General features: G+C 41.7%; 1 protein-coding gene across 2 annotated transcripts in view; it reads right to left on the reverse strand.

Moving 5' to 3' along the window:
• Positions 1-2,863: 2,863 nt before the first annotated feature.
• Positions 2,864-27,514, reverse strand: part of azi2 (5-azacytidine induced 2) — an 86,434-nt gene continuing 61,783 nt past the window's right edge. For both annotated transcript variants that reach the window (XM_072283182.1, XM_072283181.1), the window contains 2 exons: positions 23,986-24,110; positions 2,864-6,176 (listed from right to left, as the gene is read on the reverse strand). In XM_072283182.1, the coding sequence (XP_072139283.1) occupies positions 5,776-6,176; positions 23,986-24,110 (526 nt within the window). In that variant the 3' untranslated portion in view covers positions 2,864-5,775. The remainder of the gene's footprint in view (positions 6,177-23,985; positions 24,111-27,514) is intronic.

The raw sequence follows: 27,514 nt of genomic DNA on the forward strand, positions 1-27,514 counted from the left end.
AGAAAGGAGATGTAAACGAACAAACTGAAGACAGATCTGCCTGCACCAGCTGTGGTCCAAGTAAGCATCTCCCTTCCAACTGACGGTGATGTTGGGGCCTACCCTTGAAACTCTTCCTTGATGCAATTCTCATGAAGAGTTTTGGCCTGAAACATCAACTATTCAAGTCCTCTTCACAGAATAGTTGAGTTCCTCAAGTTTTGTGCGTGTTGCTCCTGCTGCTGTTTTTTTTTTTCTCATTTTCAGTTGGGGTTAAGTGTATGAAACCCCTTTTTACTGGGCGTCTGTAGAAATGGCTTATTAGCCCCTCACTAACAACCACACCGAGAAAACCCACCTTCTCTGGCTTCATATGTCTAGGGTGTATACAACTTTGGTCCTGTCAAATCTATGAGATTGAGATGTCTCACCCACCCAAACCCCAGTTAGTGTGATTGCTGGGTGATTTACTGCCCTGTAATAGCCCGTGGCATGAAATAACAGATCACACACTGCATACAATTATAAATTAGTATATTTATGAACGTTAATGAAAGAGCTAGTAAAGAAAGAAAAGAACAAAAAGGGCCTATTGTAATTAAACAGTCAAATATGCACAGGGTGCTCAAATCTTCCAAAAGCCATACTCACCGATTCCGGGTAGACCTCTGCGTCCTGGCTCCATCGAATCGCGTTTTCCCACTGGATCAAATCTTACGACTGGTTCTCTCCAGTGTCTTCTCTCTTCATCTTCCGCCAAATAAAGACAAAGCCCCACACTGGTGTCAGTTACAAATGCTGCTCCCCCAGCCTTCTCGAGAACCTCCTCCTTATTCCACTCTCCTGACTGGATGACCCACCTTCCTATGCATCTTTAACAGTAACACAAACACTGCTTCCACAGAAAGACTATTACATGAAATACTCTACAACATTAGCAGTACAACAGGGTTTTACACATACATGATGGTGGGAGGAAATTATAAAACACATCTGGGATCAGGACCACAGCATCAAGTGCCATGGTTCTCCAGAACATGGAACAGTAGTACACAGTACAGATCCTTCAGCCCACAATATTATGCCGACTTTTTAACCAATCTAATCTTCCCTCCCACATCACCCTTCAATTTTCTATCATACATGTGTCTACTCATCTGCCTCTACCCAACCAACACTCTCTATATAAAAAAGCTGCCTCTGACATCCCTGTTGTTCTAATCACTTTAGTCAATTCCACCCTGGGGAAAAGTCTGACTATCCACTCAATCCATGTCTCTTAACATCTTGTAGACCTCCATCAAGTCACTTCTCAACCTCCTTCGCTCATCTTCTCCCTCACAAACCATGCCCTCTAATCCAGGCACCATCCTGGTAAATCACCTCTGCTCCTTCTCGAATTCTTCCTATAATGGGGCGAGCAGAACGAAACCACGGTTTAAAGAATGGCATCGCACCAGGACCCCACAGCTAATCTTCCTCTCAAGGGCTTAATCCATCTCTACAGGAACCTGAAGACACACTCAACGTTGTTGGAACAGCTTCTTCCCCTCCGCTATCAGATCTCTGACTGGAAAACGAACCAACCCATGAACACTACACCACCTTTTTGCATTACATATTTAGTTTGTGCCTGCACAGTACTATGCAAAGGTATCTGGCACAATAGTTATTGTGCGCAGTACTGTAGTAATTTTATGTTTTGCACTCTACTGCTGCCTCAAAAACAATACATCTGGTTTCTTTCCTTCATCAAGGACTGACATTTAGTGAAATTTTTCTACATATTTAGAATTATGGAGGCCACGAGCTACATCTATGAAGTGAAATAATTATTGGACAGCAGTTTTTGGTCCTGATTTACCAAAAACATAACCCATCTGAAATGGCACCCGAACATACACGTGACAGAGTTTATGATCCAATTCAGGGCAGCTTCCCTAGTAAATGTAGAAAAAGGTCAGCAATATCATGAAGGATCCCACCCACCCTGCTCATGGACTGTTTAGAGTTGTACAGTCATAGAAAAGTACAGCACAGAAACAGGCCCTTTAGCCCATCTTGTCCATGCCAAACCACTTAAACTGCCTACTCCCATTGACCTGCACTCCAGACCCCCACTATCCATGTACCTACACAATCTTCTCTTAAACATAGAAATTGATCTTACATGCACCACTTACGCTGGCAGCTCTTTCCACATTCTCAACACCCTCTGAGTGAATGTTTCACCTCATGTTCTCTTAAGACCCATTCTTCCTGTGTTGGGCACATGGCCAAGTGGTTAAGGCGTCCGTCTAGTGATCTGAAGGTCGCTGGTTCAAGCCTCAGCTGTGGCAGTGTGTCTGTGTCCTTGAGCAAGGCACTTAACCACACATTGCTCTAGTCTGTATGAGGAGTGGCGCCCCATAGACTTCCAATCTGCACCTTGTAAGGCATGAAAATGCCCAAAGCAGGCCTCTCATGGTCTGAGTCGATGTTCCCCTCTCTTAAGACTTTTCACCTTTCATCCCTAACCCATGACCTTTAGTTGTAGCCCCACCCAACCTCAGTGGAAAAAGCCTGCATACATTTACCCCATTTACAGCCCTCATAATTTTGTATACCTCTATCAAATTTCATCTTTGTGTTCCAAGGAAAAAAGTCCTTTCTCCTCCCTAAATTATCTGTGATTTCAATTGTATGGGAAGGGTGAAATCTGGAATTCATGAACATTAGGTCTCACAACTGGCTGGGAAAAGTTTAAAATTCTGACCCATCTTATAATCAGCAGTTTGAAAAGAGACTCAAATCAAAACCAATAAAAATGACCAAGAGAACAGAAAGAAACTTTGCTGAAACTTCTCTGTGGAGAAACACTTGAAATAAGTTCATTTAAAAATAATGAGAGCTCATCAAGTAAAGAGTTTAATCAGCAAAGTATATTTACAGGCCACACCACTGTCACATACACAAAAGACACAAGCCAGGAAAACGGGAGTAATTTTTCCTCATTAAGTTACATGGGTTTAAAATATTTAGTCAACATACATTTATTCAATCAATATACAATACATATACAACTATGTTCTACAATGCAAACATAAATAGCAAAATATATTTTAATAGTGATCAGCAGGGATTATCCATACCACCTGACATGAGGAAATATTTTAGATCGTAACTAAACTTCAATTTTACTTCAGCGCCATTTTATGCTCCCACTAATTACTCAGATTGTGCATAATGAAAGGTAAATAGTACTAAGCTGGTGCTAATGATTGCAATAGAGCACAATAAATGGGCAAAAAATGGTAATTACAAAATATGCCAAGTCACTATTAAAATTCAAAAGAAATCGAAGTGGAGGAGAACGTTAATATTAAAATGAGGAACAACTTTCAATGAGACTTGGCAGTTATATCTGAATTATTGGGAAGTGGAAATTTGGCCTGGTCAGAGATGTCTACGAACGTTTTCAGATCTCTGATGATGTCCTCACATTTCCGAAGAGTCCATGAACATTATGTCACTATTTTTCTTTTTGCACCACTTACTTTTTATATTTCTTACTGTAATTTATAGTTTTTTTGTGTATTGAACTGTACAGCTGCCATAAAACAACAAATTTCACGACGTACAGTACTGTGCAAGTCTTAGGCACATATACACGGCTAGGCTGCCTAAGCCTTTTACACAGTACTGTATTTGTCAATGTGAAACAGACAGTGAGTTTGTAAATCTGGCGGCAGCTAAGGCTGTTGGGTATGGTGAGGGAGGGGTGTGGGACTGATGGCAGAGGAGTGCCACAGGTGCAGACACATCCAGCCCTGAAACCCGAGACAAGGTCATTTGATTCCAAACATTGGGTTTACTGATCATTACAGAGTGTCTCTCCAGTACTTCCCTCTCTCCCCCCTTTCTAAACCATGATTCCCCTCTCTCTGCCCCCTTCCCATCATCAGTCCACAATAGAGACCCCTATCAGAATCAGATTCATCATCACTCACGTGTCATGAAATTTGTATTTTTTCCTGGCAGCAGTACGGTGCAATACATCAAAGTACTATAGTGCTACGCTAAAGTCTTAGGCATCCTAGCTATATATAGGTGCGCAAGACTTTTACACAGTACTATATATGTCAGTGGTAATAAACCAGATTTTAATTCTGATTCTATCAGATTCTTTCTTCTTTAGCGGTTTACCCCCTCTATCTTTCCCACCCTCTCCCGCCACCCACCTTCCCCCTCACTTGATCTCACTTTCCCCTTTCAGCTTGTACTCCTTCCCCTTCCCTCACCTTCTTTTGTTTTTTTTTTAAAACAATTTATTTTTGTTTTTTTTTAATATGTCATGAAAATCAGCAGGAAACAAAGACTTATTGCAGTTTTAAGATAGCAATGCTACAATCCAATTGCACCTTTTACCAGGCTCTTCAACACAAACGATAGGAAGAAATTCCTAAGTGACCAAGGAAAAGGTTCAAGGTAGGCCTGCACTGTGGCGTAGTGGTTAACACAAAGTTTTAGCGTACCAGAGACCGGGGTTCAATTCCTACCACTGCCTGCAAGGAATTTCTACATTCTCCCTGTGACCATGTGGTGCTGTGGTTTCTTCCCACAATCCAAAGATCTACCAGTTGGTAGGTTAATTGGTCATTGTAAATCGTCCTGCGATTAGGCGAGGATTGAAACAGAGGGATTTCTGGGTGGCGTGGCTCAATGGGCTGGAAGGGCCTATTCCATGCTGTATCTCAATAAGAATATTTTAAAAGTTCTCAAAAACTGACTGCGGGGAAACCCCATCCGTTTAAAGTGGAGATGGAACATTTGTGATGGTGCTAATAATCCCGTCCATGCACTGCGAGTACAGAGAAGGCTGCTTGAAAGGAGGAAGTATACTACCTCCCACATGACCAGCTATAAATCCCATCCAGCACCTTCTCTCCCTGCTCCCCCCATCCCCCATAACCAACCACTTTGGCAAAATCAACAGATCCAAAACCAGGCTCCTCAATCACCTGAGAACCTGAAGAACAGCATTAGCAATTTCTGCTCTTATATTTTAGGGTCAATGGGAGCAAATCATTCTCTTTCCAAGTAAAAGTTATAAGAGAGAAGGAATTATACAGGAAAAGCCAACAGGCTACACAACAATTTTCCATTGTTTATGTACTCAATGAAAACACAAGTTATACAATTTTTAGAGAAATCTACAGTAGATGCTTGATTTTATTTTTAAAGCAACTATTTGTGATGTTCGGGGCAAGTTTGGCACTGAGGTTAGGAGAGGCATCTTCTAGAAATCATATATACAAAAGCATGGAGGCACTTCTAGAGAAATCAAAATTAAACTAATATAAATTCAGTGCAGAATGATCAACTAAAATGTTTCTAGTCACAGAATAGTATTTATTTTCAATGAGAATGTGTTTCATTTATATGTCTTCAAACACAGCTTAGTAAATAAGAGGTGAGATTTGAGTTTATTACATGATATATATTTGAACTTTACTACTTAAGGCCAAGTTTGAGAATTTCAGCTACATTTTCCATATTCACAGACGTGCCCAAGTGAAGATTAAAGCTTCAGAATATAAACACTTATTTCAATGATATTTGTTTGATATACAAATGGATTACTCGCTGTATATTCTTGAAGCTTGGCGCATTCTGCAACATCCATGCTTACTTCCTGAATTCAGATATAAATTAAAAGCTTTTATCACCAGCTAATCCAATCCCCTTTAAATCAGCTTTTTAAAAATACTTTACAAATATTTTACCATCTAGCTGAATGTTCACAATTTACACAGCTCAGCTCTGGAACAAAAATGGATCACGAATATTCACAACGGGAACTTTCACAGTTGAAGAGCCAGAATTATTTGCAGTTTTCCAGAAAGCAGCATCGCTTGGACTGTCCACTGGTTGGTTTGGAAATACCCAAGAGTTATCATCAATTGTGCCCTTTCCACAAGAAACATTTTCTTCGAAGGCAGCACTGCCGACAGGAGTGGGTCGTGAATTTGCCCATGGTAAAAGGAACTCTTGGTCACAATAAGTTGCTGTATCTTGCTGGAAACGATCAGTGGTAGTTAATTTGGAAATTTTCACACCAGCACCCGCTGATGAAGGACGTAGCACTTGATATGTTGCCCCCGAAGAACTGAGCTCCAGTTTGCCACAGTCACGTAACAAATCTTCTTGGCTTTGAACTGAGTATGCAGAATACAAGGAAAAGATAACTTAATAAAAGCTATTTTAATATAGAAAGTAACAGCACAGTACAGGCCCTTCAGTTTACCACGTTGTGTCGCCCTTTTATCCTACTCCAAGATCAATCTAACCACTCCTACATAGCTCTCAATTTTTCTATCATTCATGAACCTATCTCAGAGTCTCTTAAATGTCCCCAATGCATCTGCCTCTACCACCACCCCTGGCAGGGTGCTCCACACACTTACCACACTGTGTGAAAAATTCTACCTCTAACATCCCCACCATACTTTTCTTTAATCACCTTAAATTCAGTCATTAATAAAGCACAGTTTAACTTCTCTGTCGTAATAAGGATTTTTGTAATTAGTACTGAAAGTAGTGAAATATTCTGAAATGAAACTTTCTGATATGGTGAAACATACCAGGACTGTGACAGGATTTAAAAGAATAAATTATGAAAAGGAATTATTTTAATTGTCTTTTATGGCACTGGAGGAGTTGTCTGATGAAGACAGGGGAGAGTCAGGGCAGCAGAAGGAAAATCGTTTAACAACTATTCCTTAGCATTCAGTCAATTCTACCCAGCAAAGCACAGAGAGAGTAACAGTATTCATGGGAACATAAGAGCCATTAAAATTATGTCATAGAACACTACATCACAGAGACAGACTCTCCAGCCCATCGAGCCTGCCCTCCTGTCTTCCTATACGCCTCTTGGTGTACTCTGCAACTGTCCTCTCTCGTTCCTCATTCTTCTGCTCCTGGGTTTCTGTGCTCCTGTGTGAAGGTCTTTACCGTAAGATGCTTACAATGGCTTTCATATTTCTTGTATCCATAAGACCATAAGATATAGGAGCCGAATTAGGCAAGTTGGCCCATTGAGTCTGCTCCATCATTTTATCATGGCTCATCCATCTTCCCTCTCAGACCCAATCTTCAGCCTTCACCCCATATCCCTTCATACCCAGACCAATCAAGAATCTATCAACCTTTGCCTTAAATATAAAGACTTGGCCTTCATAGCCACCTGTAGCAAGGAATTCCCCAGATTTACCAATCTCCGGCCAAAGAAATTCCTCCTCATCCCGGTTCTAAAAGAACACCCCTCTGTTCTGAGGCTGTCCTCTGGTCTTGGACTCCCCCACCTTAGGAAACATCTCCCCTACATCCACTTTATTGAGGCCTTTCAACATTCAATATGTTTCAATGAAACCGTCCCTCATTCTTCTGAATTCTACTGAGCACAAACCCAGAGCCATCAAACACTCTTTTATATGACACACCATTCAATACTGCTAGTGTTTTCCACAGTGAAAACAGTTGCAAAATGTCCATCAAGTTCATCTTCCATTTCTTTGTCCCGCATTACTACGTCACCAGCTTCAATTTCCAGTGGTCCAATATCAACTCTCACTTCCCTTTTACTCCTTACATAATTGAAAAAACTTTTGGTATCCTGCTTTATATTATTGGCTAGTTTGCCCCCATATTTCATTCTTTCCCTTATTGTAACTTTTTTAATTGCCTTTTGTTGGATTTTAAAATATTAAAATCATCCAATTTCCTACTCACTTTTGCTACCTTATATGCCCTTTCCTTAGTTTTTATGCAGTCCTTAGTTTCCTTGGTCAACCACAGTTGCCTACCCCTGTCATTTGAGAACAACTTCTTCTGTGGGATATATCTATCCTATGCCTTGTGAACTATTCCCAGAAACCTCAGCCATCTCTGTTCTGCTGTTATTCCTGCCAGTACCCCCTCCAATCCACCTGTACGAGCTCCTCTCACGTCTCTGAAAATCCCTTGTTCCATTGCGATACTGATACATGGAACTCATGCTTACAGTTTCTTCTTATGGACAGAAGCAACTACTGTTGTACTTTGTACTACCTCAATGCACTGTTGTAATTAATTAATCTGTACTAACGGTTTGCAACAAAATTATGGCCGATGTTTTAACTCAGCACCACTTTCCAGCAATAGCTCTTGTATTCCATGATATCAAAAGTTCTAATGATCAACTCATTGAACACACACTCATCTAAAGGGAGCGTTGCCACACTGCTAATACGAGCATTTCATCCTCTTAAATGATTAAAGAGGAAACCCTCGGGGACTACATGAACGATGGCAATAAATTGAAAGAGCAGGGAAAATTTACAAGGATGTTACCAGGAATGGAGCACCCGAGTTAAAAGGTTGGTTGGTTGGGACTTTATTCACTGGAGTGGAGGAAAATGAGGGGAGCTTTGATAGAGGCATAAAATTATGAGAGGTATAGACAGATCTAAAGCAAGCAGACTTTTTCCACTGAGATTGGTGAGATTGGAACTCGAGGTCATGGGTTAAGGGTGAAGGGTAAAATATTTAAGGAGAAACTGAGAGGGAATTTCAGGTAGTGGGCATGTGAAACGAGCTGCCAAAGGAAGTGGTGGATTCAGGTTAGATTGCGACATTTAAGAGGAGTTTGGATAAGTATTTGGGTAAGTGTGGAGACCTATGGTCCAAGTGTGGGTTGATGATGCTAGCTAGAATAATAGTTCGGCATGGATTCAAAGGGCTGGTTCCTATGCTGTAGTGCTATAATGGCTGAGCTTTACTGCAACGGGCAGAGAACACTCTTGATTTCCCCTTTGATCTCTAATCCACTTCTCGATAATACTTGATTACTTTGAAATAAATCAATTAAAGACAACACAAATTACAAATAACCAGACTGTACAATTGAAAGCTGTTTACAACTTTCCTCATTTGGTGACAGAATGCGTAGACACACTTGGGGGTTGCTCCCCCGGAAAGCAAGACCCGACAGAGAACAGCAAAGACCGCTGAGAGGATAACTGGGGTTTCCCTCCCCCTCTATTTGTGACATTTACCAGGAGTGTTGAAAACAAAGGGTCTGAAGCATTGTTGAGGATCCCTACTACCCATCCCACAACCTCTTTGACTCACTACCATCAGGAAGGAGGTGCAGGGGTATCAGGACTAGAACTGCTCGATTGGGTAACAGCCTCTTCCCTCAGGCAGTAAAACCAATGAGTACCCTGCCACCACTGAAGTCTCAGCCCTAGAACAGTGAGCTGTTTACCTGTATTACACACATTTTGAACTGTATTTTATGAACTTACTTGTTATAATATTTTGTTTTATGTGTTGTGTGTGATATACAGTATATTTTGTAGATGCGCTGTGGTCACCACAGGAACATTGAATTGAATTCACTTTATTTATTACATCCTTCACATACAAAGAGTAAAAATCTTTAAGTTACGTCTCTGTCTAAATGTGCAATCATAGTAATTTATAATAAATAGAACAGCCAATGCAACATAGAAATACACTTAAATCAGCGTGAGTTAATCAGTCTGATGGCTGGGTGGAAGAAGCTGTCCCGGAGCCTGTTGGTCCTGGCTTTTATGCTGCGGTACTGTTTCCCGGATGGTAGCAGCTGGAATAGATTGTGGTCGGGGTGACACATGTCCCCAATGATCCTCTGGGCCCTTTTTACACACCTGTCTTTATAAATGTCTTGAATAATGGAACATTCACAACTACGGATGCACTGGGCTATTCACACCACTCTCTGCAGAATCCTGCGATTAAGGGATGCACAGTTCCCATACCAGGCAGTGATGCAGCCAGTCAGGATGCTCTCAGTTGTGCCCCTGTTGAAAGTTCTTAGGATCTGGTGGCCCATAACAAACTTCATCAACCGTCTGAGGTGAAAGAGGTGCTGTTGTGCCTTTTTCACCACATAGCTGGTGTGTGCAGACCACGTGAGATCTTCACTGATGTGGATGCCAAGGAACATAAAGCTATTTACCCTCTCAACCACAGTTCCATTGATGTCAAAAGCGGTTAGCCCATCTCCATTCCTCCTGTAATCCACAACCAGCTCCTTTGTTTTTTGTGACAGCGAGGGAGAGGTTTTTTTCTTGACATCACTGTGTCACAGAGATGACTTCTTCCCTGTAGGCCACCTTGCTATTGTTTGAGATTAAGCCAATCAAAGTAGTGTCGTCGGCAAATTTAATTAGCAGATTAGAGCTGTGGGTGGCGACACAGTCATGGGTATACAGGGAGTAAAGGAGGGGACTTAGTTCACAGCCCTGCAGGGCTCCTGTGTTGAGAGTCAGAGGGGTGGAAGTGAGGGAGCCCACTCTTACAACCTGCCAGCAATCTGACAGGAAGTCCAGGATCCAGCTGCACAAGGCAGGGTCAAGGCCAAGGTCTTTGAGCTTCCTGTTGATTCTGGAGAGAATAATGGTGTTGAATGCTGAACTGTAGTCCAAGAAAGGCATTCTCACATAAGCATCCTTCTTCTTCAGATGTGTAAGGACGGTATGTAGAGCAGTGGCTATTGCGTCATCTCTCGATCAGTTGTGTCGGTAGGTGAATTGTAGGGGGTCCAGTGTGGGTGGTAGCATACTATAGATGTAATCCTTGACCAGCCTCTCAAAGCATGCTTAATATTGAGGTGAGTGCGACAAGACGCCAGTTGTTCAAGCATGTTACCTTGGTCTTTTTTGGTACAGGAGGGCACTCTACACTGGGAGAGGGAGAGATTAAAAACGTATGTAAACACACCTGCTAGTTGAACTGCACACATCCTAAGTACTTGCCCTGGGATGCCATCCAGTTCCGCAGCCTTGCGACTGTCCACTCACTGGAAACATCTGCGTATCTCAGCCTCAGAGATGACCAGCTTGCAGGTTGTAGTGGTGACTTTCTTCGCAGTCTCAGAGTTAGCGACATCAAACAGAGCGCAAAAGTGATTGAGCTCATCCGGGAGAGAGGCCGCGATGTTGGCGGCACCACAACGTTTGGCTTCGAAGTCTGTTTCATTTGGTTGTATATATGATTAGTCAGATGACATTAAACTTGATTACATCGTTAGGCTGTGTTGCTGTTAACACAAACAACACATTTCACTGTGTGCTTCAATGTACATGTGATAAATAAATTAATCTGAATCTGTTTGCAAAGGCTGTGTACTTTTCAGCTGTTTACCAATGAGCCTCCCATCCCCGACCTCTCCCTCCCCACCCCATCATTCCAACACCAAGTTGCAAATAAAGCCAGAGACATTACTCTTTCCTGGAGTTGCACACTTGATATTCAGTGAAACACACAAATACCAGTACAGCCTGGATAACTGAAAAATGGCACTCAGCAAAACACACACTAGGAGATGAAACTCCCAGCAATGCAGTGAAAGACCCACTGAGAAAGTTGGACTAGAGCAACACCTCATATTCTGTCTGGGTAGCCTTCAACCTGATGGCATGAGCATCAATTTCTCCAACATTCGGTAGCTTTATCTCCCTCTGCTTTCCCTCTTCTTCAATTCTCAATTCTGGTCTCTTACTACTTCTCCTCCTCACTTGCCTACCACTCCCCCCCGGTGTCCCTCCTCCTTCCCTTTTTCCCTCTCCTACCAGATTCCTGTCAGCCCTTTTCCTTTTCCACCTATTACCTCCGAGCTTCGTACTTCATCCCACCTCACCAGGCTTGTATTCTTTCCCCTCCCCCCACAGTCTTATTCAGGCATCTTCCCCCTTTCCTTTCCAACCCTGATGAAGGGTCTCATCCCAAAATATCAGCTGCTTATTCACTTCCATAGATGCTGCCTGACCTGCTGAGTTCCTCCGGCATTTTGCGTGTGTTGCCCATGGACTGGTTACCCCTTTGTAGGGTTTTGGTGATCTGAGCGGTACATGGATGGGAAGGATGTGCATGGCTATGGCCCAGGTGTGGATTGATGGGACTAGGCAGAATAGCAGTCCGACTTGGACTAGAAGGGCCGAAGGGCCTGTTTCTGTCCTGTAGTGCTCTATGATTCAATGACTATGCAGCCAGGTTCAGCTGGGAGAAAAATCATTGCAGCATTTAGATCGGCATGTAAATACTGTGTAACTGGCAGTAGCTCAGAAGATCTGTCCATGGCCAATTCCTTTTTTAAATAATTAATTTGCTAATAATTATCGAATAATTTGACAGATGTAAAGCTAAGAGGTGAAGATAACCTTTTGACCCTACAGATAGGCCTAACTCAGAAAGAAAACCACAAGATGTAATATTTTAGTAATATGTATCTTTTCTCCCCCACTGTTCAAAATTTAATCATAAAGATCAGGCAAGTGTTGTGGCTCAGAAAGATGCTCTTGGGATTATGGCACCAAAGACAGTTCCTAGTAGCACAATCACACTATTTTGACTTTCTTGGTTTTTCTTCCCCAATGCATTCAAAAATCACTTTTTCTCAAGTGCATATCCAAATTCACTATTGAACATTCTCATCATGTTTCTACCTGTCTTAAAGCAATGTTCCAGATCCAAACAATTCTCTTTGTAAAATTGTTTTTCCTCACATTTGCTCTCTTTGACTTAAGTTTTAAAACCGCCCCTATTCTTGAATCATTATGAAATGAGAAGAGTTCCTTTTCTAAAACATTTATAATCTTGTACACCACTATCACATGCTGCCCCCCCCGCAACATTTTTTCCTCCAAGAAAGACAACAGTAATTTTTCCAGTCCAACTATATTCAGAATTAAGAATCAGGTCTATAATCACTGACATATGCCATGAAATTTGTTGTTTTGCAGCAGCAGTGCAATACCAAAAGTACTATACAATACACTAAGTATATGGAGGTTGGTTGTAGGGGATTCGTTCTTTAGTTAGAGCCTTCAGCATTTCGGGCATCGAGGGAGAGAGGAAGAGGAGAGCCATCCGCAGTACCACCGATGCGGCAGAGAGGGCCTCAAGATGGCTGTGGCTCAAAAGAGGGGAGCCATGGAGTCATAAGTAGCTAGCCATCTGGACACAAGCTGGGGTCTGATCAGCCCCGGCTGGGTCACCTGGAGGAGGTTGTATGATGTTGAAAGACCCGAAACACCCGATGATTCCAGGAACATCACTGAAGATGTGTCCAGAAGTATCAATAGATGTATGTACACAGCTACATGTATAAGTAATGCAAAAAGAAATGAATAATAGTGAGGTAGTTTTCATGGGGTCATGGACCATTCTGAAATCTGATGGCAGAGGGGAAGATGATGTCTAAAGAGATAGATTCCAACAGAATTGATGTATTCTCAATAAGCAATGGAAAGATTAGATGTACCAAGGTATTGTCAAAAACGTGACTTGCATACTGTTCATACCGATCAACTCCTTAGAGAGTACATTGAGGTAGTACAAGGTAAAAGAATAACAAAGCACAATAAAGTGCAACAGCTATCGAGAAAGTGCAGTGCAAGGTCATAATGAGGAGGATTTTAATACTATATATTTATGATAAAATGTATATAAAGTCAATGCTCGGTTATTGTCATAGTCATACTTTATTGATCCCGGGGGAAATTTGTTTTTGTTACAGTTGCACCATAAATAATAAATAGTAATAGAACCATAAATAGTTAAATAGTAATATGTAAATTATGCCAGGATATAAGTCCAGGACCAGCCTATTGGCTCAGGGTGTCTGACCCTCCAAGGGAGGAGTTGTAAAGTTTGATGGCCACAGGCAGGAATGACCTCCTATGACGCTCTGTGTTGCATCTCGGTGGAATTGCAACCATAAACTGCAGTCTGCCTAAAGTTGAGAGCAGAAGAGATAAAACCTACAATGGAATATGCAATACAAAACTAACCATTTGCTATTTTCAGTAAAATTACTGAGAAAACTGTCACTAATTTGAGCAAGTCATTTAGTCTTGCCAATTTACTTACTACAACAAACAAATCACAGGAATAGGAGGGTTTAAAGCAGAATTTTCCTTTTCAGTCAAGACAGGCACCAAACCACTGAATTCCAGAGGTCAAGTGAGACAAACAGTTAAGTGACAATAGGGCACACTCACCAAGTGTGGAAATAAGTTCATTCATTATGGACCATGTCCTATGATGTAAGCGATCATGGTCTTTCCATGACCATGATTGTTCTTGGCAAAGTTTTCTACAGAAGTAGTTTATCAATGCCTTCTTTTGGGCAGTGTCTTTACAAGACAGGTGACACCAGCCATTACCAAAACTCTTCAGTGATTGCCTGGTGTCAGTGGTCACAAAACCAGGACTTGTAATGTGCACCCGCTGCTCAGACAACCATCCACTACCACTCCCATGGCCTCACATGACCCTGATTGGGGGTGGGGGGGGGGGCTAAGCAGGCTCCACACCTCGCCCAAGGATGAACTGCAGGCTGGTGGAGGGAAGGAGTGCCTTACACCTCCTTTGGTCAAGATGAATCACAACCCCGCCACCCAAGTGGACACAAGTAGCCCTGATAAAATTAATGTCAATGAGCATCAAGCTGAAAGCAATCGAATAGTCAGAGTCATACCCTGCAGAAAGGAAGACATCGTCATTGCTGGAGGTCAATTAACTTAACCCGGGACATTACCATAGGCCCAACCACCTTCAGTTGCTGCAATGATTTTCCTTGAATCATAAGCTCAAAAATGGGAAGACTCAAAGATGAGGTCAAATTCCTCCTTATTTCTCCAAAATTGAATTAGTCAGTTCCTGTGCACAGCAAAACCTATTCAACATTCAGGCATCAACACATACATGGCATGATCGATACTCGTTATTTAGATGGAATGCAAACTATGCTTCATATAGTGGAGGTATCCAAGATCAGAGAGCTTAGCCTCAGAATGGAAGGATGTCCGTTGAGGACAGAGATAAGAAGGGATTTCTTTACCCAGAGGGTGGTGAATCAGTGGAATTCATTGACATATACAACTGTAGAGGCCAAGTCATTTTGCTATATTAAAAGTGGAGGTTAATAAGTTCTTGATTTGTAATGGGGTCAAAGGTTACTAGGAGAAGACAGGAGAACGTGGTTGAGGGAAAATGCAGTTAATATGGCACTGATAAGTGGCGACGCTTTGCATGCAGCTCTGATGGGAATTAGCAAATATTCTGGTTTAGGACAACTGCAGCTGAAATCCCCACACACAGTCATGGGTACTTCAGCAAGCAGTATTGCTTTAAAACATTTTTAAAACATCTATCAAAACTCAAAATCAGTGAACCCCAGACTGCAGACTCAAGTCGCAAGTACAGTTCACCCTTAAGAAAACGTACGCATGGAAGCCAAGCCAGTCTGCAAGTACAATTGTAACGCAGAGCGTTAAGACCCCCACTCCCAATTATCCTTCTGGTGAATGTACGGTCTCTTTGGAAAGTCTAATCACCCGGCTGTACTTCTACTCCTGGCATACAAGTAGAGACTAAAGACCTCATCACCAGAGGTGAGGACAAAGAAGCTGCAGGCAAGGGAGGCAGAGGAGTGCTTACAGGACTGCTTTGAGCCAGGGGAATGGAGAATATTCAGTTGTCATCAACTTTATCGAGATATGCATGGACAAGTGTGTGAACATACCAGACATACCCAAACCAAAATCCGTGGATGAACCAGGTGACTTGTAGTCGACCAGGTACAACATACAGAAGGCTATTTAAGAGTGATAAAACAACTCTGATTGAAGTTAGAGATGGAGTCGGATGCACGTCAGCTCTGGTAGGACTCACAGGCCGTTACTTCCTATAAGGAGAAACCTAACATCATGAATTGCTGTGATGCTTCACGCCATTGATGCCAGACGAGCTCAGCACCTTTTATGCAAGCTTTGAAAGGGAGAATCCCTGCAGCATCTGGTGACCCAGTGATCTCTGTCTTGGAGACTGACGTCAAGAATATCTTTCAGGCAAGTGAACCCTCACAAGGCATCAGGTCCTGATGGTGCACCTGGCAGCAGGGCAATGAAAACCTGTGCCAACCAACTGGTGGGAGTATTCAAGGACATCTTCAATCCCTCACGGCTGCAGTCGGAGGTTCCCACCTACTTCAAAACGGTGACAATCATACCAGTGCCCAAGATCTCAAAAACTATCGCCCTGTGACACTCATATCTAGTGTGAGGAAATATTTAGATAAGTTGGTCATGGCCAGAATCAACTTCTGCCTAAGCAAGGACCTAGACCCGCTGCAATTTGCCTATTGCCACAATAGGTCTACAACAGATGCGATCTCACTGGCTCTCCACTCTGTCTTGGATCACCTAGACAATAGCAACACCCATGTCGGGCTGCTGTTCATTGATTGCAGCTCAGTGTTCAACACCATCATACATCAGTTCTAATCAACAAGGTACAAAACCTGGGCTTCTGTACCTCCCTCTGCAACTGGATCCTTGTCGACCTCCCCAGAAGACCACAGTCAGTGCAGATAGTTAATAACATCTCCACCATGCTGACGATCAACACTGGCGCACCTCAAGGAAGCGTGCTTAGCCCACCGCTCTACTCTCTCTACACCCATGACTGCGTGGCTAGGCACAGTTTAAATGCCATCTATAAATTTGCCAATGGCATAACTATCGCCAGCAGAACTTCAGATAGTGACGAGGAAGCATATAAGAGCGAGATAGTTTGAGTGATGTCACAACAACAACCTTGCACTCAGTGTCTGCAAGACAAAATAATTGATTATGGACTTTAGCAAGGGGAAGTCAAGGGAACACAGAGCAGTCCTTATCGAGTGATAATCAGTGGAAAGGGTGAGCAGTTTCAAATTCCTGTGTGTCACATCTCTGAAGATCTACACTGGGCCCAAACATATTGATGCAATTACCAAGAAGACACAAGAGCGGTTATATTTCAGTAGGAGTTTCAGAAGAGATTACCATCTGGTATGGAGGGGCCACTGCACAGGATCGGTAAGAGCGGCAGAAAATTATAAACTCAGCCAGTTCCATCATGGGCATTAGCCTCCCCAGCATTCAAAAGGCAATGCCTCAAAAAGGTGGCATCCATTATTAAGGACCTCCACCACACAGGACATGCCCTCTTGTCACTGCTACTATCAAGGTGGTGGTACAGGAGCTTGAAGACACACACTTCTTCCCCTCTGCCATCAGATTTCTGAATGGACAGTGAATCCATGAACACCTCCTCAGTATTCTTCTCCCACCCCCATTTGCACTACTTATTTCATTTAATTCTTTTTAATATATATACTTCTTATTGTAACTTATAGTTTTTAAAGATTATTATGTATTGTAATGTACTGCTGCCGCAAAACAACAAATCTCATGACATATGCCAGTGACATAAAACCTAATTTGGATTCTGCTTATGATTCAGAGATCAGCCCTGACGGAATGATGGAGCAGACCAGACAGGCTGAATGGCCTAACTCTGCTCCTATGGCTTATGGCCAAGCAAGCCCCTTCAACATATCTAACAACCTACACTTCACACTCATTAACAGCAATATTAATGAGTGTTCCACTATGAATATCCTTGATTTTACCACTGACCAGAATCATTCCTGTGGGCACGTGCTGTGACAACAAGAGCAGATCATAGTTCCATTTCTTGATGTGAGGGACTAACTGCCTGATAATCAAAGCTTACTACCATGGCATCTCCTGAGATCACTACCATCAAGAGGGACAAGGGCAGCAGTTCTCCACAAAACACTGCATACCATCCTAATTTGGAATTTTATGCCATTCTTTCTCTGACACTTGTAGATACTTCCACAACACTGTCATGGGAGCAACTTTACCAGAAGAACCACAGCAGTTAAGGATGAGTCGTAAATGCACAACATGACAGTGCAACAGCTACCATAATGCTTTACAGCAGCAGCATATGGGGTTCAATTCCTGCTGCTGTCTGTAAGCAGCTTGCTTGTTCTCTTCATGACCACGTGGGTTTTTTCCCCAGGTGCTCCAATTTCCTCCCAATTTCCTAACATGTTAGGGTTAGTAACTTGTGGGCATGCTAAGTTGGCACCAGAAGCATGGTAACACTTGCAGACTGTCCCCAGCACATCTTGGAGCTGTGTTGGTGACACGTACAATGCACTTTACTGTATGTTTGAATATACTTTTGCCAATAAAGCTGACCTTTAGATTTTTAATGTACACCTTTCCAGTGGCATAAAATTATAGAGTAGTACAGCACAAAACCAGGCCCTTCAACCCATCTAATCTGTGCTGAACCATTCAAACTGCCTATTACCATTGACATACATCGGGACCATAGCCTTCCGTACCACTACCATCCACATACCTATCCAAACTTTTCTTAAACATTGAAATTGTGCTTGCATTCACCAGGCACTGGCAGCTTGTTCCACATTTTACAACCCTCTGAGTGAAGATGTCTTCTCTCATGTTCCCCTTAAGTTTTTCCCCCTTCACCTTTAACCCATGACCTCTGGTTGTCATCCCACCCAACCCCAGTGGAAAAATCCTGCCTGCATTTACCCTATTTTGTATACCTCAATTAAATCTCCTCTCAATCTTCTGCATTCTAAGCAACAAAATACTAACCTATTCAAACTTTCCTTACACCTCAGGTCTTCCAAAACCAGCAACATCCTTGTAAATTTTCTCTGTACTCTTTCAAACTTATTTACATCTCTCCTGTAGGAAAGATCCTTGTCAATTTACTGCAACTACTCAGGCCATTTTGAGAATTAACACTTTACAATCTTTCATCTTTTTGCCTCAGAGTTAAGCTGATAGCTGAATAATCACAGACGAGATTGTACAGGATGTCCTATCTTTTACTTCACACCTTTCTGATTTTCAAAACATCCACTGCATTCAGGGCCTCTGCCTCCTCCATATACTAGAGTCAGGATGTTGCAAGTAACCAGCAGTTTCACCTTCTCATAACAAGCAAATCACGTTACAGCGACGTGCCTGCTGTGATCCATGGAACTATTACACCATTTGTTATTTTGCCAGGAAAATATCTGTACATTTGATCTACAATTATTATTTTATATAGATTCATTGGAATGATGTTGAATTTTAAAAGATTAAACTGGAAATAAATTATACAAACTTAGCTTGTATTTTTTTAAGTTACTTCCTCTTTTAACTAACTTACAAGATGCACGTGGACATGACTTATCGCCCAGATCTAAAAGTAAGACAGAGAACCACTGCAACTCACGTGACCCAAGTAGAGATTTCCATTATTCAGACCCAGTGATGTGCAGGAACAAGAAACACGTCTGAGTCAGAACTGTACGGAAAATTTGTGTTTACATTTTTGTTTGCTACTGTTGTCCTCCTGGTTGTTACGGTCTGTTTGCTTGAGAGGTGCAAAAGAAATAACCCACACTCTTAGGAAGCAGTAGGAGATTGAGCAATGATCACTCTGAGCCTTTTAAATGATTAAGAACATAGAAAAGCACAGGACAGTAAGACTCTAACTCTAATATCAATCGAACTCTTCCCTCATACATAACCCTCCATTTTCCTTTTATTCACATGCCTATCTAAGAGACTCTTAAATGTCCCTAATGTATCTGCCTCTACTATCACCCCTGGCAGTGTTTTCCATGCACCAACCACTCTCGGTGTAAAACATCTACCTCTGACATCTCCCTATACTTTCCTCCAAACACCTTAAGATTATAACCTCTTGTATTAGCCATTTCTAACCTGGGGTTAAAAAAAGTCTCTGGCTGTCTACTCGATTTTTGCCTCATCATCTTGAGCACCTCAGCAAGTCTCCTCTCATTCTCCTTCGCTCCAAAGAGAAAGGCTCACTCGACCTTTCCTCATAAAACATGCTCGCTCATCCAGACAGCATCCTGGTAAATCTCCTCTGCACACTCTCTAAGGCTTCCACATCCTTTCTATAATGTGGAAACCAGAACTGAGCACAATATGCCAGAGTTTTATAGTGCTGTAACATTAATTAGCGGTTTTTGAACTCAATCCCCTGACTAATGAAGGCCAGCACACTTCAGGCGTTCTTAACCACCCTATCAGCTTGTGTGGTGACTTTGAGGGATCTATGGATGTGGACCCCAAGATCCTTCTGTTCCTCCACACTGCTAAGAATCCAGCCATTAACTCTGCATTCTGTCTTAAGTTTGACCTTCAAAAGTGAATAAATATAGAACACAGAATAGTACAGCACAGTACAGGCCCTTCAGCCCACAATGTTGTGCCCACCCTTAAACCCTGCCTCCCATATAATCCCCCACTTTAAATTCCTCCATATACCTGTCTAGTAGTCCCTTAAATTTCACTAGTGTATCTGCCTCCACCACTGACTCAGGCAGTGCATTCCACGCATCAACCACTCTCTGAGTAAAAAACCTTCCTCTAATATCCCCCTTGAACTTCCCACCCCTTACCTTAAAGCCATGTCCTCTTGTATTGAGCAGTGGTGCCCTGGGGAAGAGGCGCTGGCTGTCCACTCTATCTATTCCTCTTAATATCTTGTACACCTCTATCATGTCTCCTCTCATCCTCCTTCTCTCCAAAGAGTAAAGCCCTAGCTCCCTTAATCTCTGATCATAATGCATACTTTCTAAACCAGGCAGCATCCTGGTAAATCTCCTCTGTACCCTTTCCAATGCTTCCACATCCTTCCTATAGTGAGGTGACCAGAACTGGACACAGTACTCCAAGTGTGGCCTAACCAGAGTTTTATAGAGCTGCATCTTTACCTCACGACTCTTAAACACTATCTCTCAACTTATGAAAGCTAACACCCCATAAGCTTTCTTAACTACCCTATCTACCTGTGAGACAGCTTTCAGGGATCTGTGGACATGTACCCCCAGATCCCTCTGCTCCTCCACGCTACCAAGTATCCTGCCATTTACTTTGTACTCTGCCTTGGAGTTTGTCCTTCCAAAGTGTACCACCTCACATTTCTCCGGGTTGAACTCCATCTGCCACTTCTCAGCCCACTCCTGCATCCTATCAATGTCTCTCTCCAATTTTTGACATTCCTCTACACTATCTACAACACCACAACCTTTGTGTCGTCTGCAAACTTGCCAACCCACCCTTCTACCCCCACATCCAGGTCGTTAATAAAAATCACGAAAAGTAGAGGTCCCAGAACAGATCCTTGTGGGACACCACTAGTCACAACCCTGCAACCTGAATGTACTCCCTCCACCACAACCCTCTGCCTTCTGCAGGCAAGCCAATTCTGAATCCACCTGGCCAAACTTCTCTGGATCCCATGCCTTCTGACTTTCTGAATAAACCTACCGTGTGGAACCTTGTCAAATGCCTTACTAAAATCCATGTAGATCACATCCACTGCACTACCCTCATCTATATGCCTGGTTACCTCCTCAAAGAACTCTATCAGGCTTGTTATACATAATCTGCCCTTCACAAAGCCATGCTGACTGTCCCTGATCAGGCCATGATTCTCTAAATGCCCATAGATCCTATCTCTAAGAATCTTTTCCAACAGCTTTCCCACCACAGACATAAGGCTCACTGGTCCATAATTACCCGGACTATCCCTACTACTTTTTTAGAACAAAGGGACAACATTCGCCTCCCTCCAGTCCTCTGGTACCATTCCCGTGGACAACGAGGACATAAAGGTCCTAGCCAGAGGTTCAGCAATCTCTTCCCTCACCTCGTGGAACAGCCTGGGGAATATTCCATCAGGCCCCGGGGACTCATCCGTCCTAATGTATTTTAACAACTCCAACAGCTCCTCTCCCTCAATATCAACAAGCTCCAGAACATCAACCTCACTCATATTGTCCTCACCGTCATCAAGTTCCCTCTCATTGGTGAATACCGAAGAGGAGTATTCGCTCACTTCCACAGCCTCCAAGCACATCTTCCCACCTTTATCTCTAATCGGTCCTACCTTCAACTCCTGTCATCCTTTTTTTCTTCACATAATTGAAGAATGCCTTGGGGTTTTCCTTTACCCTACTCGCCAAGGCCTTCTCATGCTCCCTTCTTGCTTTCCTCACCCCCTTCTTAAGCTCCTTTCTTGCTACCCTATAATCCTCAATAGACCCATCTGATCCTTGCTTCCTAAACCTCATGTATGCTGCCTTCTGCCACCTGACTAGATTTTCCACCTCACTTATCACCCATGGTTCCTTCACCCTACCATTCTTTATCTTCCTCACCGGGACAAATTTATCCCTAACATCCTGCAAGAGATCCTTAAACATTGACCATATCTCCATAGTACCATTTCCCTGCAAAAACTTCATCCCAATTCACACCCGCAAGTTCTAGCCTTATAGCCTCATAATTTGCCCTTCCTCAATTAAAAATTTTCCTGTCCTCTCTGATTCTATCCTTTTCCATTATAATGTTAAAGGTCATGACTTTACATTTTTTCCCATATTCCTGTTTGGAGATGCTGAGGAAGTAGCTCAATCCCTAAGCAAGCGTACACTGCCACAGGAGCCTGAAGGGCAATCACTCGCTCAGACACTTAAATAATTAGATTCAGATTCTTTTACTTATCGCATGTACATCAAAACATACAGTGAAATGCACCCTTTGTGTTAACAACCAACACGACCCAAGGATGTGCTGTAGTAACCTGCCAGTGTCACCACACATGCACTGACGTAGCATGTCCACAATGCTTAACAATGTATTACTCATTTAAAACACAATGATGTGATTGAACTGAGTAATGCTGAAAAATTACATTCTGCAGTAAGGTAACTAGTCTTAATACTGGAACCAGGTTTCTTAGGAATGAAATCAGCACACAAAGTGCAGATGAAATGTTTAGCTCACTTTCCTGCAAGGCAGTGCACGTTCAGTCAATTATGAACTTAGAAATGAAGCTCCTTGTTGGTTCAGGGCACCAAGGAATATAAAGCAAATGCAAGTAAGCTGGGACAAGACATCAGCAGCCACTACCTAAATGAATGATGAAGCAGTCTTGAAAGGGTACACAATCATACATTTAACACAGAACAGTACAGCACAGAAACAGCCCATTAAGCCAACTAAATTAGTAATCAAACGGGCAACTAAATTATCCCCTCTGCCTACACAATGTCCATCTCCTTCTATTTTCTTCATATTCATGTTCCTGTCCAAACGTCTCTTAAAAGTCTTTAATGAATCTACCTCTACCACCAACCGAGGCACCCACCACTCTCTGTGTAAAAAAAACTTCCCCTTCAATGCATGCTCTGTTTCATGAAAACAGCAAAACAAAAAGCCCAGTTTTGAAACAATAAACTTTATCAACACTGAAATATTTATCAGCTTAAAAAGTACTGCTCAAATATTTTACATTCAGAATTATTTTACATGTTAGAAAGAAACTGAAAATATTGAATGAGTTGTCATTGGGAAGGAAAAAAAATCAAACCTTTAAGTAAAATGTATTTACTCAAAAAGTAAAACTTTTATCCAGGGAAATACATTTTCTCAAATATCACGTAGTACGTATAAAGGCAGAAAGGTTTCACTGAAGGTAAAACACAGATAGGCTCATATCACCATTTCTATTGTGATAAAATACTGATTTCAGTAAAGGTGTTACAATACATAATTATTCTCCAATATGGGGTAATTCGTGGCTCTCGTTGGAGACATTTTTTAAAACTAAAAATCAAAATAATTAGTTCAAGTTGTAGACATTTTCCTCAGTAAGATGAGAGATTAAACATCTAGGATGCAACAACATGGTTTAGGTCACACCTCGGCTTTGTTTGCAAAGGTTAGTTCATCGCGTAGTGCGGTAACTACGGAGGAGAAACAAAAAGGGGAACAGAGAGAAAAGTACAGAACATATTTGTTCTGCTTGAGCAACACCTTTATGTGTGAAGCTTATCAGCACAAGATAGCCAGACCTAAAATACATGAAGGGGCAGACAGTAACTTACATATTTAGACTTATCAGTTTATCATGAGATGTTAACAAGATAGTATTTGATAGCTGCTCTTTTATTGGCATCGATGGAGTCAGTGGTTAAAGGTAGACCATTTCCCCTCCACTCACACTACTTACCATTCTTTGTTGAGCCGTGTGTGGCTAACAGTTTTCGCAGAAGCTCAGCTTGCGTTTTTGTCACCAAGTGTAAGTTAGACATTTCTCTCTTCAGATCCTGGTATGGTTTCTGCAGACTAACTTCTCTAAAATTAAAAAAAACATATTGTGTACATTATCACAAATGAAACACAAAACAACCTCACTTTATACACTTAAGACTTTAAAAAACCTAAATACATTTTTCAGTCCTAATTGTCTCCTTTTGCTCAAGGCTGGAGAGCCTAATATCTAACAATGATATGCAGTGGCCATCCATTCTTTTTGAATACCAGGCAAATTTCAGTGCTTTGGGAGCAATTGAGAAATGTGATTACCTATATAGAGGACAGATAGAAAATAGAAATTTTTAAAAATTCTATCAGATTTCTTCTTCTTCAGCCTTTTACCTCTTCCACCTATTCGCTTCTCATTTGAACCCTTCCCTACCCACCCACCTGATCTTACCTATCATCACGTTCCAGTTTGCACTCCTTCCCCTCCTGCATCTTCTTCTTCGGGCTACTTCCCCCTTCCTTCCCAGTTCTCAGCCCAAAACACTGACTCTTTCTTCCATTCCTGAGCTGCTCAATTCCTCCAGCATTTTACACGTGTTACTCTGGATTTCCAGTATCTGCAGAATCTCTTGTGTTAATATTAAAAACAAAGTCATCTTCTTCTTCTTCGAGTTTTCAGTTGCACAATCAAATTATGGCAATAAATAGATACAACTCAGGTCTGTTTGGATTCCACTTCCAAAAGAATGAAGGATTCAATAAAATTAGACTTGCTAGTTTACAAAAATCCAAGTGCTAAGTTACTCATAAAATACTTTTGCTAACCCGTTCTCAATTTTTAGGTAGAGAAACAAGTTTTCAGGGGGAAATTATTACAAGAATTGAAGAACAGAAAATGCAACTCCATGGAGCACAAGTGATCATGACAGAAATGGTAATTACAAAATTAAAAAAATCACCCTCTCAACAAAAATCTTTCCACAAATTTAAAACAAAACTAAGCAATCAATTTCAGTTTCTTCTTCTGACTGCACCATCATTACTTACTGGAATGAGGCACCAGGTGATCAAGGTTGACAAACTAGTACTGGTACAGCAATAGTCCCAGACACAGCAGTGACCAGTACCAGCAATTATTGCATGGGAAACTCTTATAAAGTTGATAGATAGGCTATCAAATTTGTAAATTGATTTATTATTGTCACTCGCACCAAAGTAGAGAGAAAAACCTCACAGATTAATTCATTACATGAACCTCTGTCTGAAAGCATAATAGATTTGCTTCAACTCCTTCTCACAACCAAGTACTAGAAATGTAGATACTGCCACTCTGCCTGGTGCAGTACCCAGTCATCATCACCCTCGCCTTGCCCATCAAGACTGAACTGTTACCTGATAAACACAGATTCTTTAACAAAAAAAATTAAATCACATTGGGGCCTGTTGCACTTTTCCAGTTGGGCTACTTGACTATGGATCTCAAGTCTTTTAATTTAACTTCCTTAATTACAATTTTTTTTTCCAACTGAGACTCAAATGTGCTATAATATTGGAACTACTTCATACCTCAGTGAACCGGTAAGAAATTTGGAAGGGATTCAAGAATCACTTTTGCAAGTTGAAAAACTCTAATAAAATTTAAACAACAACACATGCTTGAATTAAGAACTGAAGAGACTGGAAATATTAAGGTAGGCAGGCAGATTTCAAAGTCAAAGTAAATCTATTATCAAAGTACACATACGTTACCATATATAACCCTGAGATTCATTTTCCTGAGGGCATTTACATGAAAATAAAGAAATACAATAGAATTATGCAAAACTATATATAAACAACAAATGTGCAAAAGACAAACTGTGCAAATAAAAAAGTAAGTAATATTGAATTGAATTGACTTTATTACTTACATCCTTCAAATACATGAGAAGTAAAAATCTTTATGTCTCTGTTCAAATGTGCAATGTACAATTACGGTAATTTATAATAAATATTATGTACAACAGGATAGTCAATATAACACAGAAATACAGTAGCGTCAGCATGAATTAAACAGTCGATGACCTGGTGGAAGAAGCTATCCCGGAGCCTGTTGGTCCTGGCTTTTATGCTGCGGTACCGTTTCCCGGATGGTAGTAGCTGAACTGTTTGTGGTTGGGGTGACTCGGGTCCCCAATGATCCTTCAGGCCCTTTTTACACACCTATCTTTATAAATGTCCTGAATAGTGGGGAGTTCACATCTACAGATGCGCTGGGCTGTCTGCACCACTCACTGCAGAATCCTGTGATTGAGTTCCCACACGAGGCAGTGACGCAGCCAGTCAGGATGCTCTCAATCCTGTCCTAAGGTTCTTAGAATTTGAAGGGCCATACCAAACTTCTTCAACATGAGTCATAGACTCCTTAACAGTGTGTCTGTAAGTTGTGGAATCAATCAGTTCAGAGTTGTGGTGAGTCAAGTTATCTATCCAGTTCAGGAGTCTATGGTGGTCGGGTAATAACAATTCCTGAACCTGATGGTATGGGACCAGGTTTTATGGAAACATTTCATGGAAAGAGAAACAAAGTTAATAAGTTACAATCAGAAACCTTTTGTCATCATCTTGCAAACCAAACGCAAGTTGTGCCTGAAACTATTTTGTGACATCCTTTATGTTCAGAAGAAGGGCAAGACACAGTCCAACCCGATGCATTTTAAATCACAGTTGGGGACTTCAACCAGGCATGTTGAAGAAAACCCTGCCCAATTACAATCAGTGTATAATTATAGCACAGCACCAGAAATCCCAACACACTAGACCACTGTTATGCTAAGATAACAAATACCTACTGTTCCAGCCCAAGACAGCTTGGTAAATCAGATCACTAAGCTGTCTTTCTCCTACCTGCATACTGGCAGAGGCTAAAGAGCAAAGCTCCAGAGATTAGGACAACTAAGAGGTGGTTGCAGGAAGCAGAGAAGTGGCTACAGGATTGTTTTGAGTCAGAGGACTGGACTGTGTTCAAGGACTCATCTGTAATCTGAATGAATACACCACGATTGTCACAAACTTTATTAAAACAGTTATTGACGAGTGTTTCCCCACAAAATCATTCAGTCTTCCCCAATCAGAAGTGCTGGATGAACTGAGAGATCTGCAATCTGTTGAGAGCCAGATCAGAAGCATTCAAGTGTAGTCACAAAGCAAGTTTAAAATCTGTGTGAGCTAATCCCATATGAACACTAAATGCTGGAAGTACGACTAACCCTTTGCTCAGGGATTTCCAAAAGGTACATTAAGGTTTGTTCATGTTTTTACTCATGACCTCTGGTAAGCATAACACAAGTAAAATTTATAGCATTTCTGCTCTGCAGATTGCTTTCATGATGCCAAATGAATTCTTCTAAAATTACGCAAAAATATACATGCGATGGAGAAATTGTGTGTACATGCAAGTGACTCAATGATAAACTTGTGTAGTGAAATCCTTTCGCAGGACAAGGTTTCAGACC

The sequence above is a fragment of the Mobula birostris genome, chromosome 19 (genome assembly GCF_030028105.1).
Source record: "Mobula birostris isolate sMobBir1 chromosome 19, sMobBir1.hap1, whole genome shotgun sequence".
Lineage (NCBI taxonomy): Eukaryota > Metazoa > Chordata > Chondrichthyes > Myliobatiformes > Myliobatidae > Mobula > Mobula birostris.